The sequence below is a fragment of the Mytilus galloprovincialis genome, chromosome 1 (assembly GCF_965363235.1).
Source record: "Mytilus galloprovincialis chromosome 1, xbMytGall1.hap1.1, whole genome shotgun sequence".
Taxonomy (NCBI): Eukaryota; Metazoa; Mollusca; class Bivalvia; order Mytilida; family Mytilidae; genus Mytilus; species Mytilus galloprovincialis.
The window spans coordinates 41939132-41962833 of record NC_134838.1 but is presented as its reverse complement, the minus strand read 5'-3'; the positions used below and the strand labels follow the sequence as shown (position 1 = coordinate 41962833).

The 23702-nt window shown below is 32.0% G+C and overlaps 1 protein-coding gene across 1 annotated transcript; it reads right to left on the bottom strand.

Moving 5' to 3' along the window:
• Nucleotides 1-435: 435 nt before the first annotated feature.
• LOC143074905 (uncharacterized) lies at nt 436-23453 on the bottom strand. The gene is made up of 10 exons (XM_076250120.1): nt 23353-23453; nt 19782-19826; nt 19504-19586; nt 17745-17816; nt 14282-14441; nt 12399-12493; nt 9303-9383; nt 8197-8286; nt 3896-4444; nt 436-456 (listed from the first exon to the last, which is right to left on the bottom strand). Exons 1-9 carry the CDS (start codon nt 23375-23377, stop codon nt 4418-4420), a joined length of 678 nt encoding a protein of 225 aa, XP_076106235.1. The 5' UTR covers nt 23378-23453; the 3' UTR covers nt 436-456; nt 3896-4417.
• Between the last annotated feature and the right edge of the window lie 249 nt (nt 23454-23702).

Here is a 23702-nt window from a genome sequence, read left to right as displayed (position 1 = left end):
TCTATAAGGATGTAAGATCAGTTGTGATCTCACACGATAATTGGATTACGAAAGATCATCGATATATCGGAATGTGAAACTGGAAGATTGTTACACATTTGGTTGTATTGTCATTTTTGTTTTGAATGAGTTCTCCTTGAAAAGAAGACAGAAAAAAGGAATAAGAACATATGAATTTAATATATCTGTTTCAATGATGCATGTTTATTAGAATAATCTATAGACACGTATTTCCCATACCTAGCAGGTTTGTTGGGAATTGCACAAAATTACTACAACTAATATATTTTCAGGAATATGGATAATTGGTGATCGTTTTCTTATATTCAACCATAAAAGATACTGTTTTTTGCTGAAATGTAATTGTCGTCTTCAATAAAAGAAAAAAAAACACAACATCATGCAAAAGCAATTGACAAAGTTGTGTCAACTCACCAATTATATTCTGGAAACTAGCTGAAAGTAATTGAAAAAAATATAAACTAAGCATTCAATTAACAAAATAACACAGCTCTATGTGAATAAATACCATTAAATATAATGTAATACATTCCTTTTGTCTGTATATAATGGAACATTTAAAGTGTGTTTCAGTTTCCGTTTAAAAAATGTATATGACATATAGAATTTTGTTGATAAGATTGAGTTATTTTTTTTTTTAAGTTTGTTTCAAAAGTATTTGACAAAACTTTTAGGAATATTGGTCTTCAATGCTCTTCAACTTTGTACCCGATTTGACCTTTTTATTTTTTTTTCAGATTCGAGCGTCACTGATGAGTCTTCTGTAGACGAAACGCGTCTGGCGTAAATACGAAATTCAATCCTTGTATCTATGATGAGTTTATTGTATATGTTACAGGCATTTTCTAAATTTAGGCATTTTGTATAATGCCTGAAAATTTTAGACATTCTCTAAAATGCCTACATAATGACTAATTTTTCTAGGCATTTTACAAAATGCCTGGAAAAATTGACATGCCTGAAATTATTTTAAAGAATGAAATATAAAAAATAAAAACAATTGAAGCTTTGAACACTTAAACAGTTTTATATATGATAATTATTACTGAATTAAATAATTGTCGAGTTTTAAGAGTTTTAATAATCAAGATGAAATTTTACCGAATTATTCCAAAAAACTTGACAATTATTTATCATTTCTCAAAATGTTTGGATGACAGAACTGTTATCCAATATTTGCCCTGAACTTTTGTAAATACATAATTGTTTTGTGTAAAATCTGGTTTTAGCACTTCAACCATATTTGAAGAAACCGGAATCATCACACATTTAGCTCTTTCAGTACCTTTACTGACAAAACACTTAACGTTCGACAGCATTGTGTTTCGCAAGAAGCAATTGTCAATTGTTCCCTTATGGAGTTATTGCCCTTTATAGTAAATTTTGAAATAAAAAAAATGTAATTTTTAGCACAAATAAATTCAAACCTAGCCACAATTTGCAATAGGCTATCTTGATTGAAAAATATATACGATGACACTACCAACCATATCTTTGTATCACATCACAGCCTTATATGGCGAAACCCATATTGTAGAGGGGAATTTGTTTAGATGTGGGGGTATAAATATTAAAATGCTAATTATTTCTGAATTGGAATATTAAACATGTGAAATATTTTCATATGTTAGTAAAATGCAATACTTTCTTCACGTTTAGAATTCATACAATTTTTTTTATTGATAGCTGTTCTGCAGGTGGAGTTCTCTGTCCCTATCACCCTATCAATAATAATTCCATTTCAATTGCAAATGGCAGTTGAAATGTCTGTCCTATATCCGGGTCAATCGCCTACAGAAATAACCCATATGAATTATAACCGAATTGTCCAAGTCTATAAATACATGACATATTTGCTAATGAAAGCAAACAGTTAATTAAAAAAAAATTTCTCTGCTTCATATATTTCATTTTAATTTACGGTTTTGAATCCAGAATTTCTTAAATTTCTATTGTAAATTTTGTTCTATTGATAGAACAATTTGTCCTTCTGCCATTTTAACAAAATAATCACAAATTCACTACTGGTATATGAAATACAGAGTGAGAATGATAAAGTTTCTCTAAAAAGTATACATCATATGACATACAAACCTTCCTAGCTGGTTTTTGGAAAATTAATTAATTCTACCGAACCGTTAGATATTTTCTTTGCAATATTTTGTGTTTTTGTCCACTTTTGTCAATGATAACCTTCTTCTACAAATTGCCTGAAACTGAACAGGCAATTTGTTGAATTTTGTTTCAAAATTTCAATCATTTTACAAAATGACTGCATATTTTTAGTCATTTTGTATAATGCCTGTCAAGGTTAGGCATTTTATGAATTGCCTGAAAATTCAGTCATTTTACCAAATGCCTGTAACATATACATATATATATTTTTGTTTTGTTGGAAAATAAGATATAAAAACCTATATCTAAGAAATATCTAAGAGCAACACAATTATTTAATAAGTGATATTATCTAAGAGCATTTAAAAATATAACGAAAACCACTAAAATATTTTTTTTAGAAAAAGGGGTGTGCATTTCCAAACTACTTGTATCCTACATCCTAAATTTAATGATCACACCAAATATATATATAAAAAAAATAACATACTGTCTTTAACATGTTTAAGGTTATGAAATATTGACCTTTTCTTTCATTTGACAATTTAAACTATGACAATGAAATAAAAAAAAAAACCAAGAAATATATTAGTCCTTTTGGTCAACTTTTGATTCTGATAAATACAATAGTCCTTACTTTGCCACTTTAGACACCTATTAACATCATGTAAGGTTATAAAGATCAAACAGAGTCAACAGTATCTATTATCCCTTCACTCAAGTAATCAACAACTTGGCCGTGCAGAAATGCCACCTGTTGTCTATATATTGATGAACTTTTAGTTCGATAATTGGTATTTTTGAAAAGGTATTGTGAATACATAGTTTATAACTTGCAACTTTTATTACATGGACAGGAAACCCTATTTGCATATCTTGTCATGATGTTATGCAACGTCACGTACATGTTAAACAAAAACAATATTCATCCTTGCCTCAATAAAAAATACTTTTATTAGCTAGACTATGATGTATTGATCTTTAATTTTTTTCTCTTTCCTTCATACAGGAACATTATTTTACGTTGAAAACTTCATGTGGAATTACTCAAACACCATCCCCCTTTCTTAATTAAAACACATTATTAATACAGTCCCTTTTGAAACGTCTTTTTTTCGTTTGTTATATTGGTATACATAAAATGATAAAGAATTGAGCTTTGAAGGGGTAGCGAAATGAATATACAGTTTTTTAAAATTAGGATCAGTCGAAGTTCATTATTTATCAACGTTTAGATCACTGAATGTAACAACATACTAAATAAAGTTGCATGGGCGCAGCCATTTGTGAAGGGAACATGACATAGTGATGAAAATACTTTGGACTTTCAATGCTCTTCAACTTTGAACTTGTTTGGCTTTATAAATATTTTGATATGAGCATCACTGATGAGTCTTACCAAATTAAAAAAATCCGTCGGTAACAATATTGTAGTCCCATTAACCCAAATTCAAAACAACCCACAACTGGATGCATAAAAACTACCAAAGGTATCAGACTTATAGTAGGCATGCCAGAAGAGATTTTTTTCTACACAAGGCTCATGAATTGCGCTCAGATCAAAACAATGCAACTTTTTACACAAAATGTGAGCATAAAAAAATAGAACATAGTTTGAAAAGTTCTAACAAAATCCAAAAAAAAAAACACCGATTTAATTTCCTTCAACTTTTTATACATGTAAACTAAGTAATTAATCTATATATATGTAGAAATACATATTCTATAGTATGATGGCTTCTGTAAAAATGTTACTTACGACAACGTATTGCTTTCAATGGAAGTTTCAGCTCCAGATGATTATTCACTGTAAACACATGGTTTGTCCTACTAGATGCAATTGTATTCAATTCGACCAGGTTAACATGACCTACACCAACAGCGAATGTATTGATATTTCTTTGGTGCAAACGTATAGCAGCGGCGTTAGTTAGATGTGGCTTATTCGAATTCCCGTCCGATATAACTATCAAAAAGTGAGGGACGTTACTTCTAGCTCCAGTACCGGGGGAAAAACTGTTCTGAACAACATAATCTATCGCCAAGTCAGTTCTTGTGCCACCGCTATGATAGTGAATGGAACGTATTCCTCTTGTTAGGTCGTTTATATTTGCATAATTATTCAATGTGAAGTGTTCAGTGACCTGTGTATTAAATGTTATAACTCCCATTTGAACATCATTAGGTCCTATGGTGTAATGTTTGGCAAACTCCGCAATGAAATTTAATTCTATATCAAAATTATGTGTACCAATACTTCCACTTTCATCCAATAAAAATACTATATCTGCTGGATCGGACACACAGTCTAAATGGGAAAAGTTGTGTTAAGGATTCTCAATCTATAAAATCTAAAAAATAGTTATGCGAACAAATTTGCAAGTTATAATAAAAATGAATTTCAAATAGAAACAATGGTGTCGATCACCTCGTTATTTAGACGTACAGTATACCTAAAACGTTTTTAATATGAAACAGGAATAGAAATTAGGTTGAAGACGACAATTACATTTTGGTTTTAAATGAACTTAAAAATTGGTATAAATTTAGATCTACTCACGTTTTGTAGCTGAAAAACAGAATAACGTTATGATACATTCAATTGATTTTTCATAAAATGCAAATAAATGAAAATATCCATTTATAAATAATAGCCACTTTTCTGCATTGATTGTTGAATGCTGTTGCTAGTCATGAAGTAACGGAAGTTGCCGACAAATAGAGGCAACAGTCTGTTCAAAAGTCATAAAATTGTTAAAACACTTCGCTAACACATTTTAAGTATTAGTCCATATACGAATCATGCAAACATCAAAATTAAGGTATACATCTTATGGAATGTTTAAATTGGTTGCCATAGTTATGTAGATGAAACGAACATTTTACTATCTTACTAGAACAGATAAGTCAGCTTTGAACCTTCATGATGAAGTAAATTTATAATAACGCTTTGGAAGCGTGAAATATCTTTTGGAAGCTGCAATATATCACGTGTTTTTTTTCTTTCTTTACTTTTGAAATAATTAACCCTTGTGTATTCTGGTTTTATTTTATTTGGAGTTTATATTTCCGATTGTGCGTTTTTTATTAATTTGTTTATCACATATAAAACTGTTGACTTGTTTTATTCGCCTGTCTAATGTATTTCGGCAAAATGAATGTGTATAAACATAGGGAAACTAGTGCTACTCTTATAAAAGACAGATGCATGTGAGTAGGTTCATTCGTCTTATTTATATAACTTTATTATATCCAGTTCATAGTTATGACTGGCTAGATATATATGAGCATCTAAGATGAAGCTCTATAAGAGAAATCAATTATCATTCCAAGTACACCTTTGTTTTACCATATTAAGCAAGCAAACTAGCCAAACAGCCCCAAATTAAACCACATTTTTGGAATGATTATAGGTTATATTACTACAATGAATACTTTCAATCAGAATGAAGAATTGTATCAGATTTTTGTTTTCAGCTGACATATAGAGAGTGATTGGCATTTTTACCTCCACGTGTGAAAAAGAAATATTTACCAACGGACTGACCACTGTATGAAATGGGATATTCTATTACATGAAATTTCGATGTTAGATACAATTCTTATAATAATTTTCATGGAAAATGTGTTTTCTTTACGTTCAAAGAAACCCTTCATCAACGTGTATACTTTCCGATCAGTCCGGTATTTTGATAGTTTGGTAGGGATATCTTTTCTGTTGTTTAATCCTACATTATAAAAAGGCAGTAATTATTTCGATGTTTTATGGTTGTTTGTTTTTCTGCACCTCCTACTAAATAGTTTGTAAATAAATTAAATCTTTACAACCACTATTATGTGCAGACTTGAAAAAGACGTGTTCTCCTTAACTAATGAAAAAAGTGAAAAATTTCTATTCGAAGGTTTTAATAATATGTCACAATTTTCACAAATGGAGCGTCTTTGAATAGAATTTTTAAATTTATCAAAAGAATCACAAAGTTGATTTCTCAATTCCGTTATTCTTACGTTTATAAACAATCTATGCAAAGTTCTGTTGACAGTATAGTTTCTTTTATATGCTTATATTTCTTTCTTTTCAGTTCTTACTAAATTCGATTATTCTTATATTATAAACAATGTTCAAAAAGTATCTTAAAAATTATCAATTAAAAACTGGCTTGGCTTGTCGTAGTCATATTTAATGGCATTTCAATCGTCATATATAGTGTCCTCATAAGTTATAGTTATTGACCAAGCAAGTCTGTGTATATGGTTTAATTTGCAAGCTCTTTTCTATTATATTAATTTTTGAAGACATGTCTCGTCAAAGTAAAGTTTGATTGATCTGCTGCTTATCCCCCTTATCAAGTTCGATCCTATTCACTAAAAATGCATACTTATCTAATTAGTCGTAATAAAATCTATTGAGCACAAAACTAATCCAAGTCAGATTTTATTTATTTGTATATTCTAAAATACATTCCTTTTTTGGCAGAAGTTACAGAACTATAATTTTTATCCGGTTTGACTGTGAAACACTGATTTATTAGTTACGTTGATATTATAAAAGATTTCATTATATGCCCAACCATTTGATTTGAAATCATGTTTTATCATAAAATCGTCAAAAATGGTTTTTAGTCTCGCTATTCTCGATAATATCTTTTGATTTTATGGAATTACACACCTTTCAAAATCCAGGGTCCGCTGCTAACGGTCAGGGTACTTTTGAACTGTGCATTAAATCTGCGGTAGTTAATGCACATCTTTACTGTTCATTATCCAGATTATAGCACAGTAAAAACAAAGAGATTTTACCAATGTCATGCGTTAATATCATTTAATTTATTTGTTAAGGGAGTTCGCTTCTCAGTTTCAAAGTAATATACTTTTCAAAACACTAGTTTATAAAGATACGGGATTAATAAAGGAATCCAAAGAGCAAAAAATATATATAGGTCACGTGCTTGTTTTCGAGATATTAGCCATTGAAATTTTGGCGGGAAAATATTCTCTCTTGACATTTCATAGCTTTATCATTGACAAGTTGAAGTTCTTAAAACTGTTAAAAAAGTAATTAAAATTTAATAAGACTTTTACAGATGGCTTATCATTATATATGTAAAAGATTAACATAAAGAAAAAAAGGGGTCACCGGGCAAATTTTTTCAAGGCATTCAAATGAAATAGAAGCAGAGGATTCCGAAAATCTGAAGAAAAAAAAAATCTAAAACTTGACAAGCCAGCTTCCTTAATAAATGAAATAAGAATTTTTATATAATTTAACGTTACTAGAAGTTTAAGGTCTAGATAGTTGCTCTTATCGTGGTCAGATTACGGTCATTTCTATAAATTTACTGTTAGCAAAAGTATGAATTATACGAAATACTAAGGATTTTCTTATCTCAGGCGTAGATAACTCTTATTCGTATTTGGCACAACTTTTTGTACTTTTGGGTCCTCAATGCTCTACAACTTTTTACATGTTTTTGGCTTTCTAACTATTTTGATCTGAGAGTCACTGCTGAGTCTTATGAATACGAAACGCGCGTCTGGTGTATTAATTTATCAGCCTGCTACATTTGATAACTATAACCAGTAGTCAGCACTTTGGTGTTGACATGAATATCAATTAAATGTATATGATCATTTTTATAAATTTCCTGTTACAAAACTTTGAATTTTTCGAAAAAACTAAGGATTTTCTTATCCCAGGAATAGATTACCTTAGACATATTTGGTACAACGTTTTCGAATCTTGGGTTCCAATGCTCTTCAACTTTTGTATTTGTTTGGCTTTAACTGTTTTGATCTGAGCGTTACTGATGAGTCTTATGTAGACGAAACGCGCGTCTGGCGTATTAAATTATAATCCTGGTACCTTTAATAACTATTTAGACGTATTTAGCACAACTTTTGGGAATTTTGGGTCCTCAAAGATCTTCACCTTTGTACTTGCTTGGCTTAATAACCATTTTGATCTGAACGTCACTGATGAGTCTTAAACGCGCGTCTGGCGTACTTAATTATAATCCTGGTACCTTTGATAACTATTATCATACTCTCTATAGTGTATACTATTATTTTCTTACTTGAAGATGCACATCCTGAATTACATATATCTGTATTACAGCATTTTCTTTCACAGCTTGTTCCGAGCTGGTCACACTTTTGAAGAAAACAATATGCATATGTACTTTCCAAAAATTAGATTAATAAAATAATTAAGCAATAAAAACATTATATCTACAATGGAGTACTAGTACTATTTAAAAGAGAAGCAGAAAAGGTACCAGAGGAACATTTAAACTCATAAGTCCAAAACGAACCGACAACGCCATGGCTAAAAAAGACAAACAGACAAACAATAGTACGCAAAATACTACAGAATGAACAACACAATCCCCCAAATCAAACTGGGGTTAATCTCAGGTGCTCCGTAAGGGTAAGCAGATCCACATGTTGCTTATGTAAGTACACATTTGGTAATAAGTCCAAATTCAGTAAGTCATATTCGGGAAAAGGGACATGATTGTATTTACGACATTAGGACAGTTGAACATGAAGCTTCTTATGGATAGAGTAGATGTAAAAGCTAATATTCTTTTCATTTTACAGTTAAGGTTTTATGTCTGCAGTCAACTATAGAGGAAAATATGGGAACTTTGCTATTTTCTTATCCCTATCTTAAGCATGGAAAAACTGGCTTAAATGACTTTCACATAAACCAAATACATTAACTGGATTAACTGTCCAATAGCACTAATAAGGTGAACGTTACCTAATAATGGTGAAAAAACGTACCTTAAAACGTTAATTTGCAGTGATCCAGTAGATAAAAGCTTAAACATGGCAAATGAAATATTGATAAATAATTAAAAAAAAAAGAATACATTTTTTGTATTTTTTTGACAAACAGTGCAGCAATGCCTACTGTAACAAATTTAATGCATGTAACATATAGTTGACTTGCAGTATCATAAATAAATTACTATCGACAGATAAATATTAAAATAACAAAAATCAACTTCAACCATAATCGTCGTTTTTGTTATGTCATGCGTCTGTTCGAGTGGATTGTCAGTTTCATATATTTTTTATTTGACTCGGGTTGACTTCACTCGTTAATAGAATTGTTTTCATAAGGAAAAAACATTTTATTCATAGACAATTTAATACATTACCACAAGCTTTTTGTTGCAAGAAGCAGCCCATTTTCTCTCATTAGATAAACCACTATGATATGTGTGTTCGTAAAAGCATAACTGAAATAAGAAAAAAAATGTGAATATGTAGAAACAAACATAAGCTCGACATGAAAAACGAAAGACAATTTTATTACCTCCCTAGTTTTTATGTCACTCAAAGAAAATCATCATAGATAAAGGGAATGAAATTATGTATCTTAAATCTTGAAAACTGTTTATCACATGAAAAGTTTTCTTTCTAACTGTTAACTACTTAATTAAAATAAGAAATGAGAAAATCGAACCTCCGCTGTAGACCACATAATCATGTTATCTTCTGTTGATATTTTTCACATTGTATTTCATACTACCCCATGTATTATTTGTATATCATTGTTTGCATATCATTCTCTGTACTTTCGATTATACTTTTGATTATTTTTGTTTTCAGAGAATAATGTAATATAAAAAAGAAGATGTGGTATTTTTGCCAATGAGACAACTATCCACAAAAGACCAAAATGACACAGACATTAACAACTATAGGTCACCGTACGGCCTTCAACAATGAGCAAAGCCCGTACCGCATAGTGAGCTATAAAAGGCCCCGATAAGACAATGTAAAACAATTCAAACGAGAAAACTAACGGCCTTATCTATGTAAAAAAAGAACGAAAAACAAATATGTAACACATAAACAAACGACAACCACTAAATTACAGGCTCCTGACTTGGGACAGGCACATACATAAATAATGTGTCGGGGTTAAACATGTTAGCGGGATCCCAACCCTCCCCCTAACCTGGGACAGTGGTATAACAGTACAACATAAGAACGAACTATAAAAATCAATTGAAAATGGCTTAACTCATCAGATGGACACACATATACAAGTGGACGTGGCCCGGTACTTATACATCCCGACACAAAAAGACACAATGAACAGATCTGAGAGTACTCGCAGTTATCTGACAGCTAGTTCAAAGCCACTTACAACTAATAAAAAAATCATGGAACTAAGACTAAACTATCAGTATTGTTGTTGTTATTGTTGTTGATGTCATGAAGGAAATATTATTTGTAGACTAAAAATTATCAGTATTTAGAATTTAGAAAATTACATGATAAATAAAATTGAAAATGGAAATGGGAAATGTATCAAAGAGACAACAACCCGACCAAAGAGCAGATAACAGATAACAGCCGAAGGCCACCAATTGGTCTTTAAAGCAGCGTGAAAATTCCGCATCCGGAGGCGTGATTCTGCTGGCCACTAAACAAATATGTATACTAGTTCACGGATAATAGACGTCATACTAAACTCCGAAATATATAAAAGAAACTAAAATGAAAAATCAAACAAGACTAACAATAGTTCATTATTCTAATAGGCTTAAAGAGTACAATTCAAAAAGAAAACCACAAAAATACTGAACGCCGAGGAAAATTCAAAACGGAAAATCCCTAATCAATTGGCAAAATCAAATTACAAGACACATCAAACGAATGGACTACAACTGTCATATTCCTGACTTGGTACAGGCATTTTCAAATGTAGAAAATGGTGGATTGAACCTGGTTTTATAGCGGTAAACCTCTCACTTGTACTACAATCGCCTCGAATTCGATTACATTGACAAACAGACACAATAGGTAAAAATGTCACAAATAGGGGTAAAACAGTAACACGAACCCTACCAAACTTGGGTGATTTCAGGTGCTCTGGAAGGGTAAGAAGATTCTGCTCCACGTGTGTTGGTCATATTATTACAAAGCTGGTAAATAGTCTATTTCTGTATGTCACATTAGTGAAAAGGGAACGGATTGTTGTTACGACATAAGGATTATATCCGATATAATCTGTATAACGGAAATTCCATAACGGTCAACCAACTCGTGATGGCGTCCGTAAATTTAAGAAGTGATGATTTCAACTTCATCATTTCCAACTCTTGGTTTAAAAAATGAAAAGGTTACAATTGGGAAGCTGAAATCATAACGTTGGTCGTAAAGTTAGCTTTCAAGTGCAGTTATTCCGTAAAAGGTGTTATCCAAACAGTCCGTTTTAAAGACCGTACTTTGACCTATAATTGTTTACAATTTACACATTTTGACTTGGATGGAGAGTTTATTCATTGGCATTCATACCACATCATCTTATTGCTATAGAGGTTAACTTACCATTAAACATGTTATATGTTATATGCATTAGTGAATTATCTTTTACAACTTGTGGGATACTTTCGTGACTGCTATATATGATTTTACTACTTTTGATAATCTTAATTCTGATTTTTCTCGTACATCCATATATGGCTAAATATGATTCGAAGGTGAATTGTGTTTGAGTCAAATATATTAGTAATCAGATTTGTGTTTTTAGTTTTGGACTTTTTGGTTTCGCAATAAACTCCTGCACATCCTTTTCCATTTTTTTTTTGAAGATTTTATGACCTAGCAACCCATCAGATTACTCAATATTCGCAATTTGTTATGTCTGGATTTATGAACAAACAATCAGGTTTCATTATTCAAATTTCGCAGTTAAACATTAGCCAATAATAGAAGCTAATACCAATTTGGCATCCCCGCATCTTTCAGACATTCCTCCACTTGGCTTTCAGCAATCAGCAGTTATCGTCTTGCATGTTTCAAGTTAAAAAATCCCATTTGCGAATTTCAGAAAATTGTTTTGGTTTTTTTTTTTAAATCGTGCTGTAAAAAGATGGAATCGCGTACATGTCCGTCCGTCGGATCAGGACGGTGTCTTACAAATTTTGAGGTTCACAAACAGAACAGATACTTGCCTTTTGTTGAAATCCGTATCATACATAAACCGGGAAACTGCGACAAAAGGAATTAACAAAAGAATATTTTACAGTGCCAGAGATAAAAAGCAAACAGGATCAAGCAACTCCTCCTAGACAAAAGCCGCTAAACAAAAGAGGTATTCTGCTAGCTGTATTGCTGTCTCGATGACGTATACTAAATATCTTCATATTTTCATTCTTTTTTTTCTAATTTCAGACTGTTGATTAATTATAAAATAAAATTCAATATGACCAAAACAAATTAAAAAAAAAAGAACGTACTTCATCACTACCGCACATCGTTATCGTGTTACATTTCTGTGCAGCCGGCAAAAATCCGCATGAATAACAAAGCAATTTTCCTGCATGTTGCAAAGCTGGAAAAAAATCATTGCGTTAGATTAATATCAAAAGAAGGAGCCAACATTTCATTTTATCCTTGTCTCAAAAATCCAAAAGAAGTATACATCTATCAGATAAAGTTCAGGGCATGGTTTTCGATAGTATCATAAGATGTGTCATTTATAAGATGGCCATCTTATGACTTTAATCGAATATGTCATTGAGTGTATATCAAAGCTGTCTTAAGATTGTCATACCTATGATGCTCTTATGACTGTCATAAGTGAACATATTATTTTGTTTGATTTTGAATAATGATAAAAAAAAAATAAAAAATAACTCGATTATGTAAAAAGTATAATGTTTTGCTACTAAAAGGTCGACAACTCAACAACAAGCAAAGCTTAAATCGTGAAAATTTAGCTTTACTTTCATTTAGCAAAAGGAAACAACGGACACTGATTGGCAACCGCCCGCCCGTCCGCTTGCTGTACGTCCCTAAATCAATAACCGATTTTTATTTGCGAGTACTTCTTTTTAATTTTAAAAGCATGAAATTATATAAATGTATGAAATGGAAGTAAAATCGGAGTTGATAATTTGATAAATTTTAATTGGTATATAATAAATCATGAACTTTGCATTTATGTATTATCATACATGAAATGTTATTCAATTGTGAATACTTTTAAGATTCGGTACACCGAGTACCTATTCCCCTTGCAAATGTATTAATAAAGCACTCAAAATGGAAATAAATAATAAATAATATATGTAATATATTTGTTACACAAAATCATGAGTAAGAGAAAGAGCCCAAGTTATACGTTGCTGGAGATTCAAATTTAATTGACGAAGTGTAGAAGAATAATTCTTAACTATTTAACAGACAGAGCAACACAAGTATTACTTTTATTGTAATGAACATTAAATTATGTATGAAAGTAAATAAAACTTGAGTTGATAATCATAAGACCATTATAAGTCATGTCGCAAGGTGTCTTGAATTTATTATTAAAATTATGACAAAGCCAAACTTAAAACACTGTCGAAAACATGTCTTACGACTATAAATAAAGGCAACAGTAGTATACCGCTGTTCAAACTCATAAATCCATGGACAAAAAACAAAATCGGGGTAACAAACTAAAACTGAGGAAAACGTATTAAATATAAGAGGAGAACAACGACACAACACTTCAATGTAACACACACAGAAACGGACCAAGCATCATTACGACTATAACATATCATATTGCACCAGACAGAATTATCTTTAATTTATCAAAATATTATTATGATTTTGAGGGCAGATTGAAATAAACAATACGAGCTGCTGGTAACATTCATACTGTTTTTAAATGTTCAACAAATATTGAAATTGAAAATATAACTTGATTTGTTTGACAGTGTTTATCCTGTGTCTTCAGTGTTCTCCTCTAAATTGAACTGTAACATATTTATATCATTCATCTCTCTTTTTTTATATCAATAATCTTATATACTGTTCGATAGTTTGAGTCAGGCTGCAAACAATGGGAATTGCATCCTTTGAAATGTCCTTTTTCTATATAAGAGCTAATGACAATCTACTTTCCAAAATATATAAATACAGTGAAACCCGTTTAAACCGAACCTCTTTTGGACTCTAAATTTTGTTCGGTTTTGGCCAATTTTTGGTTTTATCAGGTTAACAACGCATACAATTTGATATGACGGGGCTTAAGAATATGTTTGGTTTATACAGGTTTTCGGTTTATGCAGGATTCGGTTTTTTTTCAGGTTTCACTGTACTAAATTTTAAAAAATCAGCGTCAACTTACGTTTCGAGCCACATTTAGAATCTGCATTACAGAGATCACTTTGACAGCATGCTTCACATACAACTGTAGGGTTAAAACTGTCTTCAAAGGTTTGATTAAATGAACTTTTGTCTATCTCCTTACTTTCTCTTTTCCCGACCTGATTTATGGCCACACAAAACTTGAAATGAAGAGCACGATTTATGTATGAATAATTACATTACATGTATTTTTCATTATAATACGGTTTTTTTAATTGACTAACAGCAAGCTCGAGTCATTCTGAAATCAACATTCATTCCAAAAGAAATGTAACATTCATGATGACGCGAGCTTCCACAATAAATTGTACAGCTTAATTAATAGTTATCCCTCAAGGACGCGGTGTGTCAGTGTAAGATCACCCCGATGGCCGGAGGCCAGAGGGTGATCTAACACTGACACACCAAGTCCGAGTGGGATAACTATTTTACATCCCAGCTGTTTTAAATTAGACGAAAAACTATTTACAATTCAAAAAATCTAGTTTAAAACGCCACACAACCATTATAATATACTTTATATATTACTACATGATGTATACCCTTTATGACCCCCGAACACGATGAGTAGATATCAAACAATGTCAACTCGCCCCACTTGCCAATTGGCCCATACTATATCGCCACTTTATAAAAAAATCACCACTCTCTTGTTTTCCGACTCGCCACACTTTGAAAAAGTGTAAAATCAAATTGAACAGTCAGCCTGACAACTCACTTATTAACAAAAAAGGTTTAAACCCCACTGAATAAAGGTCTGCCAACTCGCCCTACTTATAAAAAGATCTTGCTTCCTTTAAGTATGTATAATTACTGTTAATTCGTATCCAGTCGTCCTAGTGTAGTGGTATGTGTCGTGGCTTGATATGCTAAAGGTCTTGAGTTCGATTCCCAGTATATACTGGATTTTTTTCTACGTGAATTTTCATAGATAGTCTTTTCTGTATAATTAATTATAAGTTTTATAGTGGATTTGACATTCCCGCCAAAATGTTACAGAACAAAGGAAAACATGCATAACAAAGAAACTCAAACTGGGGTGATCTGGTAGGGGTGATCCGGCTCAGATCACCCCTGTTAGAACAAAGGAGCTGGGATGTAATTAAATAAAAACTTGATAGAAATCGTGATTTCCTGACAAAAAATGTAATTATAAGTTTTGAATGCTTCTGTGAGTAATTTAATAGGGTTGAAAAAGCGTTGAGCATGCGTACATTTTTAGAATTTTGTGAAGTAGAAAAATAGAATCTATTCATATAATTACAGAAATTAGTGTCTGGATGGGGTTATCATATACTACTTATTTTTATGATAGAGAATAATGTCAACTACAGAAAAGTGGTCAAAACATAGAAAAATGGCAGCAACAAAAAAATAGAGAAAAAAAAGGCAAATCAATATAGTCAATATTTGAGGTGTTAAATTATGGAAATTAGAGAATAATGGACCATGAAAATAAAAAAAAAAAAAAAAAAAAACAAGTAATGGTTCTCCCATTCATACATAGTAATGATTCAAAAGTAGTTTTAAACAGTTTTGATCTTTTTAAAATAACTGTAAAACACAGTAAATAGTTATGATTTTATACGCCAGACGCGCGTTTTGTCTACATAAGACTCATTAGTGACGCGCTCAGATCAAAATAGTTATAAAGCCAAAGAAGTACAAAGTTGAAGAGCATTGAGGATCCGAAGTTCCAAAAAGTTGTGCCAAATACGACTAAGGTAATTTATTCCTGGAATAAGAAAATCCTTAGTTTTTCGAAAAGTTCAAAGTTTTGTAACAGGAAATTTATAAAAATGACCAAATAATTAATTTTCATGTCAACACCGAAGTGCTGACTACTGGGCTAGTGATACCTTCGGGGAAGAAACGTCCACCAGCAGTGTCATCGACCCAGTGGTGTAAATATTTATCAAAGGTATCAGGATTATAATTTTATACGCCAGACGCGCGTTTTAAGAACTTTGTGAATTAGAAAAATAGAATATACTCATATCAGTTCCCAAATTAGTGTCTGGATGGGGTTAACATATAATATTTAATTTTATGACAGAGAAAAGTGTGAACTATAGACAAATGGCAAAAATCTGGAAAAATGTCCCTCCCCCCCCCCCCAAAAAAAAATAGAGAAAAAAAAAAGGCAAAAACAAAATAGTCAATAATGGAGGTGTTAAATTATGGAAATTAGAGAATAATGGACCATGTAAATAAAGAACCAAGCAATAGTTCTCCAATCCATACATAGTAATGATTTAAAAAGTAGTTTTAAACAGTTTTGATATATTTTTTAAATTATCTGTAAAACACAGTAAATAGTTATCAAAGGTACCAGGATTGTAATTTCATACGCCAGACGCGCGTTTTGTCTACATTAGACGCATAAGTGACGCTCAGATCAAAATAGTTATAAAGCCAAAGGAGAACAAACTTGAAGAGCATCGAGGACCCAAAATTCCAAAAAGTTGTGCCAAATACAACTAAGGTAATCTATTCCTGGGATAAGAAAATCCTAAGTAAAACTATTGACGATTTTTTTTTAATTTCATGATGTGAAAAAAAAATCAGGTAGGGCAAGACAATACAATTGAAAGGTAAAGACGGGGCATCGCAATTGATATATAAATGTACAACAATGCAGGTGAGTCGGAACCACAACTGAAAAAAGTGGCAAAAACAGATAAAAACAAGAATGTGTCCATAGTACACGGATGCCCTACTCACACTATCATTTTCGATGTTCAGTGTACCATGAAATTGGGGTAGAACACTATATTTTGCTTTAAAAATAGAAAGATCATATCATAGGGAACATTACCTTTGCCAAAAACTTTAACCTGAAACTCACACTATCATTTTCTATGTTCAGGAGACTGTCAAATTGGAGTAAAAAGTTGTATTTTGGTTTAAAAATAGAAAGATCATATCATAGGGAACATGTGTACTAAGTTTTAAGTTGGTTGGATTTCAACTTCATCAAAAATTACCTTGTCCAAAAACTTTAACCTGAAACTCGCACTATCATTTTCTATGTTCAGTGGACCGTCAAATTGGGTTCAAAAATCTAATTTGGCATTTAAATTTAAAAATAGGAAGATCATATCATAGGGAACATGTGTACTAAGCTTTAAGTTGATTGGATTTCAACTTCATCAAAAATTACCTTGACCAAAAACTTTAACCTGAAACTCGCACTATCATTTTCTATGTTGAGTGGACCGTCAAATTTGGGTCAAAATTCTAATTTGGCATTTAAATTAGAAAGATCATTTCATAGGGAACATGTATACTTAAGTTCAAGTTGTTTGGATTTCAACTTCATAAAAAAATAACTTGACCAAAACTTTAACCTGAAGCGGGACAGACGGACGTACGAACGGACGCACAGACCGTGAAACATAATGCCTATAAATGGGACATAATAGTGTTTTTTATAAAGCTACCTGATTATCTTTACAGCCGACATTGAAAAACGTATGACCATCATCTGTTAGATACTTTTGAACAAAACATTGCTGAAAGAATCAAATGTTTGAGTATTAATAAATATAAATTTACATATAAAACATCCCAGCAAACTCTTTTCTTTTTCTCGGTCAAATAAAGTAATTTTATAGCTTATTCACGAAATATCTTACCAATAACATATCTCGTAAAGTGTGCTATTCTTCTTTTTGTGTGAATAAATATTGTTAAAATGATATCACTAAAGTCAGATGTATCGTTTAGACAACTAACAAAGAAGTCCGTTCATTTCAGTTCTATGTACCGTCTTGAACTTCCAGTAGTAAAATGAAACCGTATGACCATCTCAAAGTGATATTTAGATGAACTCCAGGTGTAAAAATAAAACAGTTTTCTTTTCTTTGCATTTTCCCAAGTGTGTGTTGGGATATTGTGTCATCGACGATTATTTTCCATTCAAAATAATCAAGTATTTGAGTGAATACGAATAAGTTTTTTTTTTAATACGCGATACCGCTACATACAGGTCATGCTTTGTGTCACGTGACCATTTTTGCAAGAATCAATGAGTAAGAATTACAATCATGGTTTGAAATAAAATTGACGTCAAATCTTCGGCGAAGGATTATTGAGAGCAAATGAGGCTTAACATCAGTTCTTATAAAAAGACAACATAAAAATCATTAAAGATCTAAAAGACATTCGATAGATACCGAAGGGACAGTCAAATTCATTAGTAAAAAATGAACTGACAGTCAATTTTTTGTACATAAATTAGGCCGTTATGGGCTTTGCTCATTGTTGAAGGTTGTACGGTAATCTATAGTTGTTAATATCTGTGTCATTTGGTCTCTCGTAGAAAGTTGCCTCATTGGCAATCATACCACATCTTCTTTTTTTATACTGACAAGAATATGGCGAAAAAAGGTAAAGACTTAAACACAAACACAAACAAGTATACAAACAAAGACAAAGCAAATTAAAGACTGAGCAACTTGGACCCTACAAAAAAAGGGGGCTAACTTCATGTGCTTTGGGAGGATAAACGATTCAAACAAATGTTTCAGACAAATGCTTTTTCTGTTGCCCTGAAGAAGAAACGTCATTGTTACGTTAAAGTGTTCAAACATTCTGCAAATCAAAGTAACAGCATACGTTTGTAAGCCAAGTTAGTAGTTGTTATATTTAAAATTGTTAGCCAAGTTAGTAGTTGTTATATTTCAAATTGTTAGCCAAGTTAGTAGTTGTTATATTTCAAAACGAGTTTTTTTTATAAACGAGCATGCTTATAAAACTGTTACTGTATCATACGTTTTAACTAATGCACCGGTGTGTATTGAAGATATAAAATATATATGAACAAGAATGTGTCCCCAGTACACGAATGCCCCACTCGCACTATCATTTTCTATGTTCAGTGGACCGTGAAATTGGGGTAAACCCTCTAATTTGGCATTAAAATTAAAAAGATCATATCATAGGGAACATGTATACTAAGTTTGAAGTCGATTGGACTTCAACTTCATCAAAAACTACCTTGACCAAAAACTTTAACCTGAAGCGGGACAGACGGACGAACGAACGAACGGACGGACGAACGAACGAACAGACGGACGGACGAACGGACGCACAGACCAGAAAACATAACGCCCCTCTACTATCGTAGGTGGGGCATAAAAAGAATCATAATAAGAATTTAAGCGTATCACCGAGCATAACTTTATAGAAAAGACGTACCTCATGATCTTGGCATCTTACCACGTGTGTACAACTTGTTGGGCTATCCATGTTGTTACATTTTAAACATTCTGGTCCTCTAGCTGGAAACGGAAAGTAAACATGTTATGTCAGAAGACAAAGATTTCAAAGCATGTTCAACGTACAATTTTGAATACAATATACACTCTGAAAATCTTATTATTTCTCGACGGATTATTATGATCAATTAATCACAAACTCCTTAAATCATTTACAGAAAAATTACCAATGGCCGACAAAAAGAATTATGACTTTACCTTCTGTGTGCTTATATTGATTAAAGATCACAACCAAAGTAAAACCTGTAAGACAAAAAGACTGTAATTTTACTAGCAATCATTGGTATAACAAAGAATATCATAGATAATGTAGGAATTGCTTGCTCTCCGGTTTTTATGCATTGTGCTCGAAAAGCGTCTCTTTTTTGTGTGTGTATGTCATGATTTTGCTTGCTGTTATATTGTCTTTTGTTTTCTTGTGTTGTTGTCCTTTCTAGTCTTTTGTTTCTTCTTGGCTTAATTTGTCTGATAACCATTATAGGTCTCTATTGTTCTGATTGAGATTGTGACACGGTGATGACTCTTGTACCTTATTTTGAAAATTTTACCTTTAGTGTCTGTTCTGTTCACGCGTCGTTATAAATATATTGGAATTTAGTGAGACTGTCGGACAGGTAAAAGGTTTGGCACTGTTGGACCAGGTTCAATCCACCATTTTCTACATTTTAGGATGTATGTGCCAAGACGGGAGTGTGACGGTTGGTGTTCATTCGTTTGATGTGTTTTATCATTTGATTTTGGCATTTGATTAGGGACTTTCCTGTTTGAATTATCCTCAGAGTTCAGTATTTGTGAGATTTCACTGTTTGCTCTTCCTATTTTCATCTCGTTATTCTGGTATCTATGATGAGATTTATTAACAAGGTTTATAATTTGGTTCGACCGTCACTGATGAATCTTTTGTAGACAAAAAGCGCATCTGGTGCAAATACAAAATTTCAATTCTGGTATCTTTGATACGTTTATCATCAATATAATACTCATTAGTAACACCAGAATAAAATCTGTTGGAAGTCAAATTCGAAATTATTTTCAGAAAAAAATTCAAAAACGGAAACGGCGGTAATAGATAGAAATAGATATGACACATATGTTGAAGAATGTGTGTGTGTGTGTGTGTGTGTGTGTGTGTGTGTGTGTGTGCACAAAAAAACAAAATAGAAAACTTAAGACACGAATCCCATCAGAATTTGATTGTAATCTCAGGTGCTCCGAAAGGGTGAACAGATTCTGTTCCATATATTTCACCTGTCGTGCTGCTTATGTAAGCTCAAACCTGGACATGAGTTTCATTTTGTAGATCAAATTCGGGGAAAAGGGGATTGGATTGTAGTTGTGACAATTTGAAAATATCCACTATCATCTGTAAATGAAATATTCAATAACGACCAACCAACTAGTGATGACATCTGTAAAAGTTACGAAAGGATCTTTTCAATTTCACCAATTGGAACTCTTACTTTAATAGCTTCCTTGTGAGCAGCAACTCTCTATCAAACAATAAATGATAGAAAATACAAGCCCAGGAATATTGTATCAACAGGGAGATATATACTCCGTATGCAGATTTACTATCATTACGTTAAAGTGGTTAAAATGGAATTTTCTAATGTGTACCCGAGTTTGGTTAGTAGTAAACGGGCGTTTACATCAGATTTCACAAATTTATTCTCACATGCACTTGAAAGTAAACGCGCGTTTATTTTTCGCGTTAATTGGTAATGTAAATTATAGAATAAACTTCGTGTACATTTGTACATTTTTTTATTTTGTAAAAACGACTTTTATCTTTATATTTTGCGTATATGTGTTGAAAACCGTAACAATTCAAAAACACTTTTGATTGGAAATAAAACTTTTATAAATTGCAAAATTAATTCCAATAACTTTGAATAGTAGGTTTTCTGTATATTCTTTATATATTTACATATGCATTAAAACCTTTTCTAGAAACTTGAACATAAGTTATGTTTTTGTCAGATCGTCTTAAACTTATGAATGTAAACTGAAAGTCTTGTTGGTTTTACAGTTACAGGGAAAATATCCTTTTGTACTTATATGCTATGATTAATTTCAATTAATTATGAGGTGTTATATCATTAACTGTAATCGCCAATATGTCAATCGAAAATAAAGTTTGTCATTTTGATGTACCTTAACGTGTGATTTGAGAGGTATGTGTATCTAAGATACGATGACAATCTGAGTTAACACGCGTTTATATAAAGAGTAAACATGGATTTACGCTTTACAAAAATAGAAAACGCTCTTTTTCACGTAAACGCGGAAGTAAACTGGAAAGTAAAATTAATGCCTTTTCCAAAATGAGAAGACGCGCCTTTTTCGCGTTAACGCAGAGGTAAACGCGACATTAAAACGACCGTCTACTTTTATGTCTACTGAAATTTCATAGTAAACGTTTACATGAAGTACACGCGGGCAAACGCCGCGTGTACTTCTTCCGCCCGTCGTCATGTAATGTTTGGTCTGCATCCAACTGTACCAATACATGGAAAGCTCACAACTGGAAAGCTGAAATCTTCTCTTCTGTCTCAAAAATTTGCTTTCAACCCACTCAAATTGTAAATTTCTAGGTGTAAGTCAAGATACTGAGAATGATTTAGCTGTATCTGTTGTATGCTTTATCTCAAGTTCTACGGAATAGATGAGTTAAACAAAGTCACCAAATTTTGAATAAAATAGTGAGAAACATAATCTATGTAGGATTAGTGAAGTTAAATAAACTCATCATAAATGCCAGGATTGAAATTTTATATTTACGCCAGACACGCGATTCGTCTACAAAAGACTCATCAGGGACGCTCACATGAAAAAATGTTAAAAAAAAACCACATAAAGTACAAAGTTGAAGAGCATTGAAGACCAAAAATTCCTAAAAGTTTTGCCAAATACAGCTAAGGTGATCTATTCCTGAGGTAGAAAAGCCCTAGTATTTGAAAAATTCAAAGTTTTGTTAACAGATAATTTATAAAGGAAGAAACTTTTTTTCTTTCTTCCTAAGAAGTTCCTGATGGAAGTCAGTCAGTAAAAAACAGACGTTTGTTTCTCATTAAAGTTGGAAAATGCTGGTAGAAATTTCAACAAATGTCCCTCCAAACTCCATACACACACATAAGGCGAATGAACAGTGTAGAAGGGACATGCGTACCTGTCTTACTAATTATAGCCTTGATAGTTTACAATTTGTGACAGACTGTTGTCGGCACTAGAAATTTCTCTTATCATATGTGTTAGTCAAGTGACATCAAGCAAGTTCGTTGCTACACTTAAATAACAAACAATTGTATCACACACCGTTCAAAACTTGTCAGTTCTGCTGTACCTTGTGTTTTGCCCAGTTGTCAAATAGTAGCACGTTCTCGACCTTATTCAAACATACTTCACATAACGAATACCGGTAATTGTTGAGATACAAAAATATCTTATCATAAACCTAGTAAAAGTCGTAAAATTGAAAACTAGTAAACCATAATCCAAAGTTTTCATAAATCATGAACATCCAGCTCATTTCAATCGCCACTGGTAACGATGGGCAAGTCCTAAGTAGACAAGACACGCGTGTTTCGTACCAAATTATAAACTCTTATCTATAAAGAATTTCTATTTACCACAATCAAATTTAAATTTAAATAATTCGTTTGATGACAAGAACATATTTGACATAACTTCATTTTACATACGTTTTCATTGTCACGAAAAGATCATATTTATTTCTTTTTTGTAAAGTTGACACAAACATCTTACTTACAAATGGTTTTTAATCCGATGCCCATAATCTTGTATATTCCTTGTCAGTGGAAAGTACTTAAATAAGTACTAGGTCAGTGGAACCTGATCCTGACTTTAGCTTATCTGACAAGATATCTGACAAACATTTTATAATGCTATTAAACATGAATCTTAATAACTAGACTAAATCACAATCCTTGTAAATTCACGTAGGATGAATACTAAAATATATATACAGGTTCTGATTATTGTATATGCTGTCAGAGGTACATGCATATTTTGTTGTGAAAAATGAGCCCGCTAAACTTGAAGTTCTGCGGAAATATCGAAGTGAAATGTATTTGGAAATTTTTATTTATTTCAAATGAA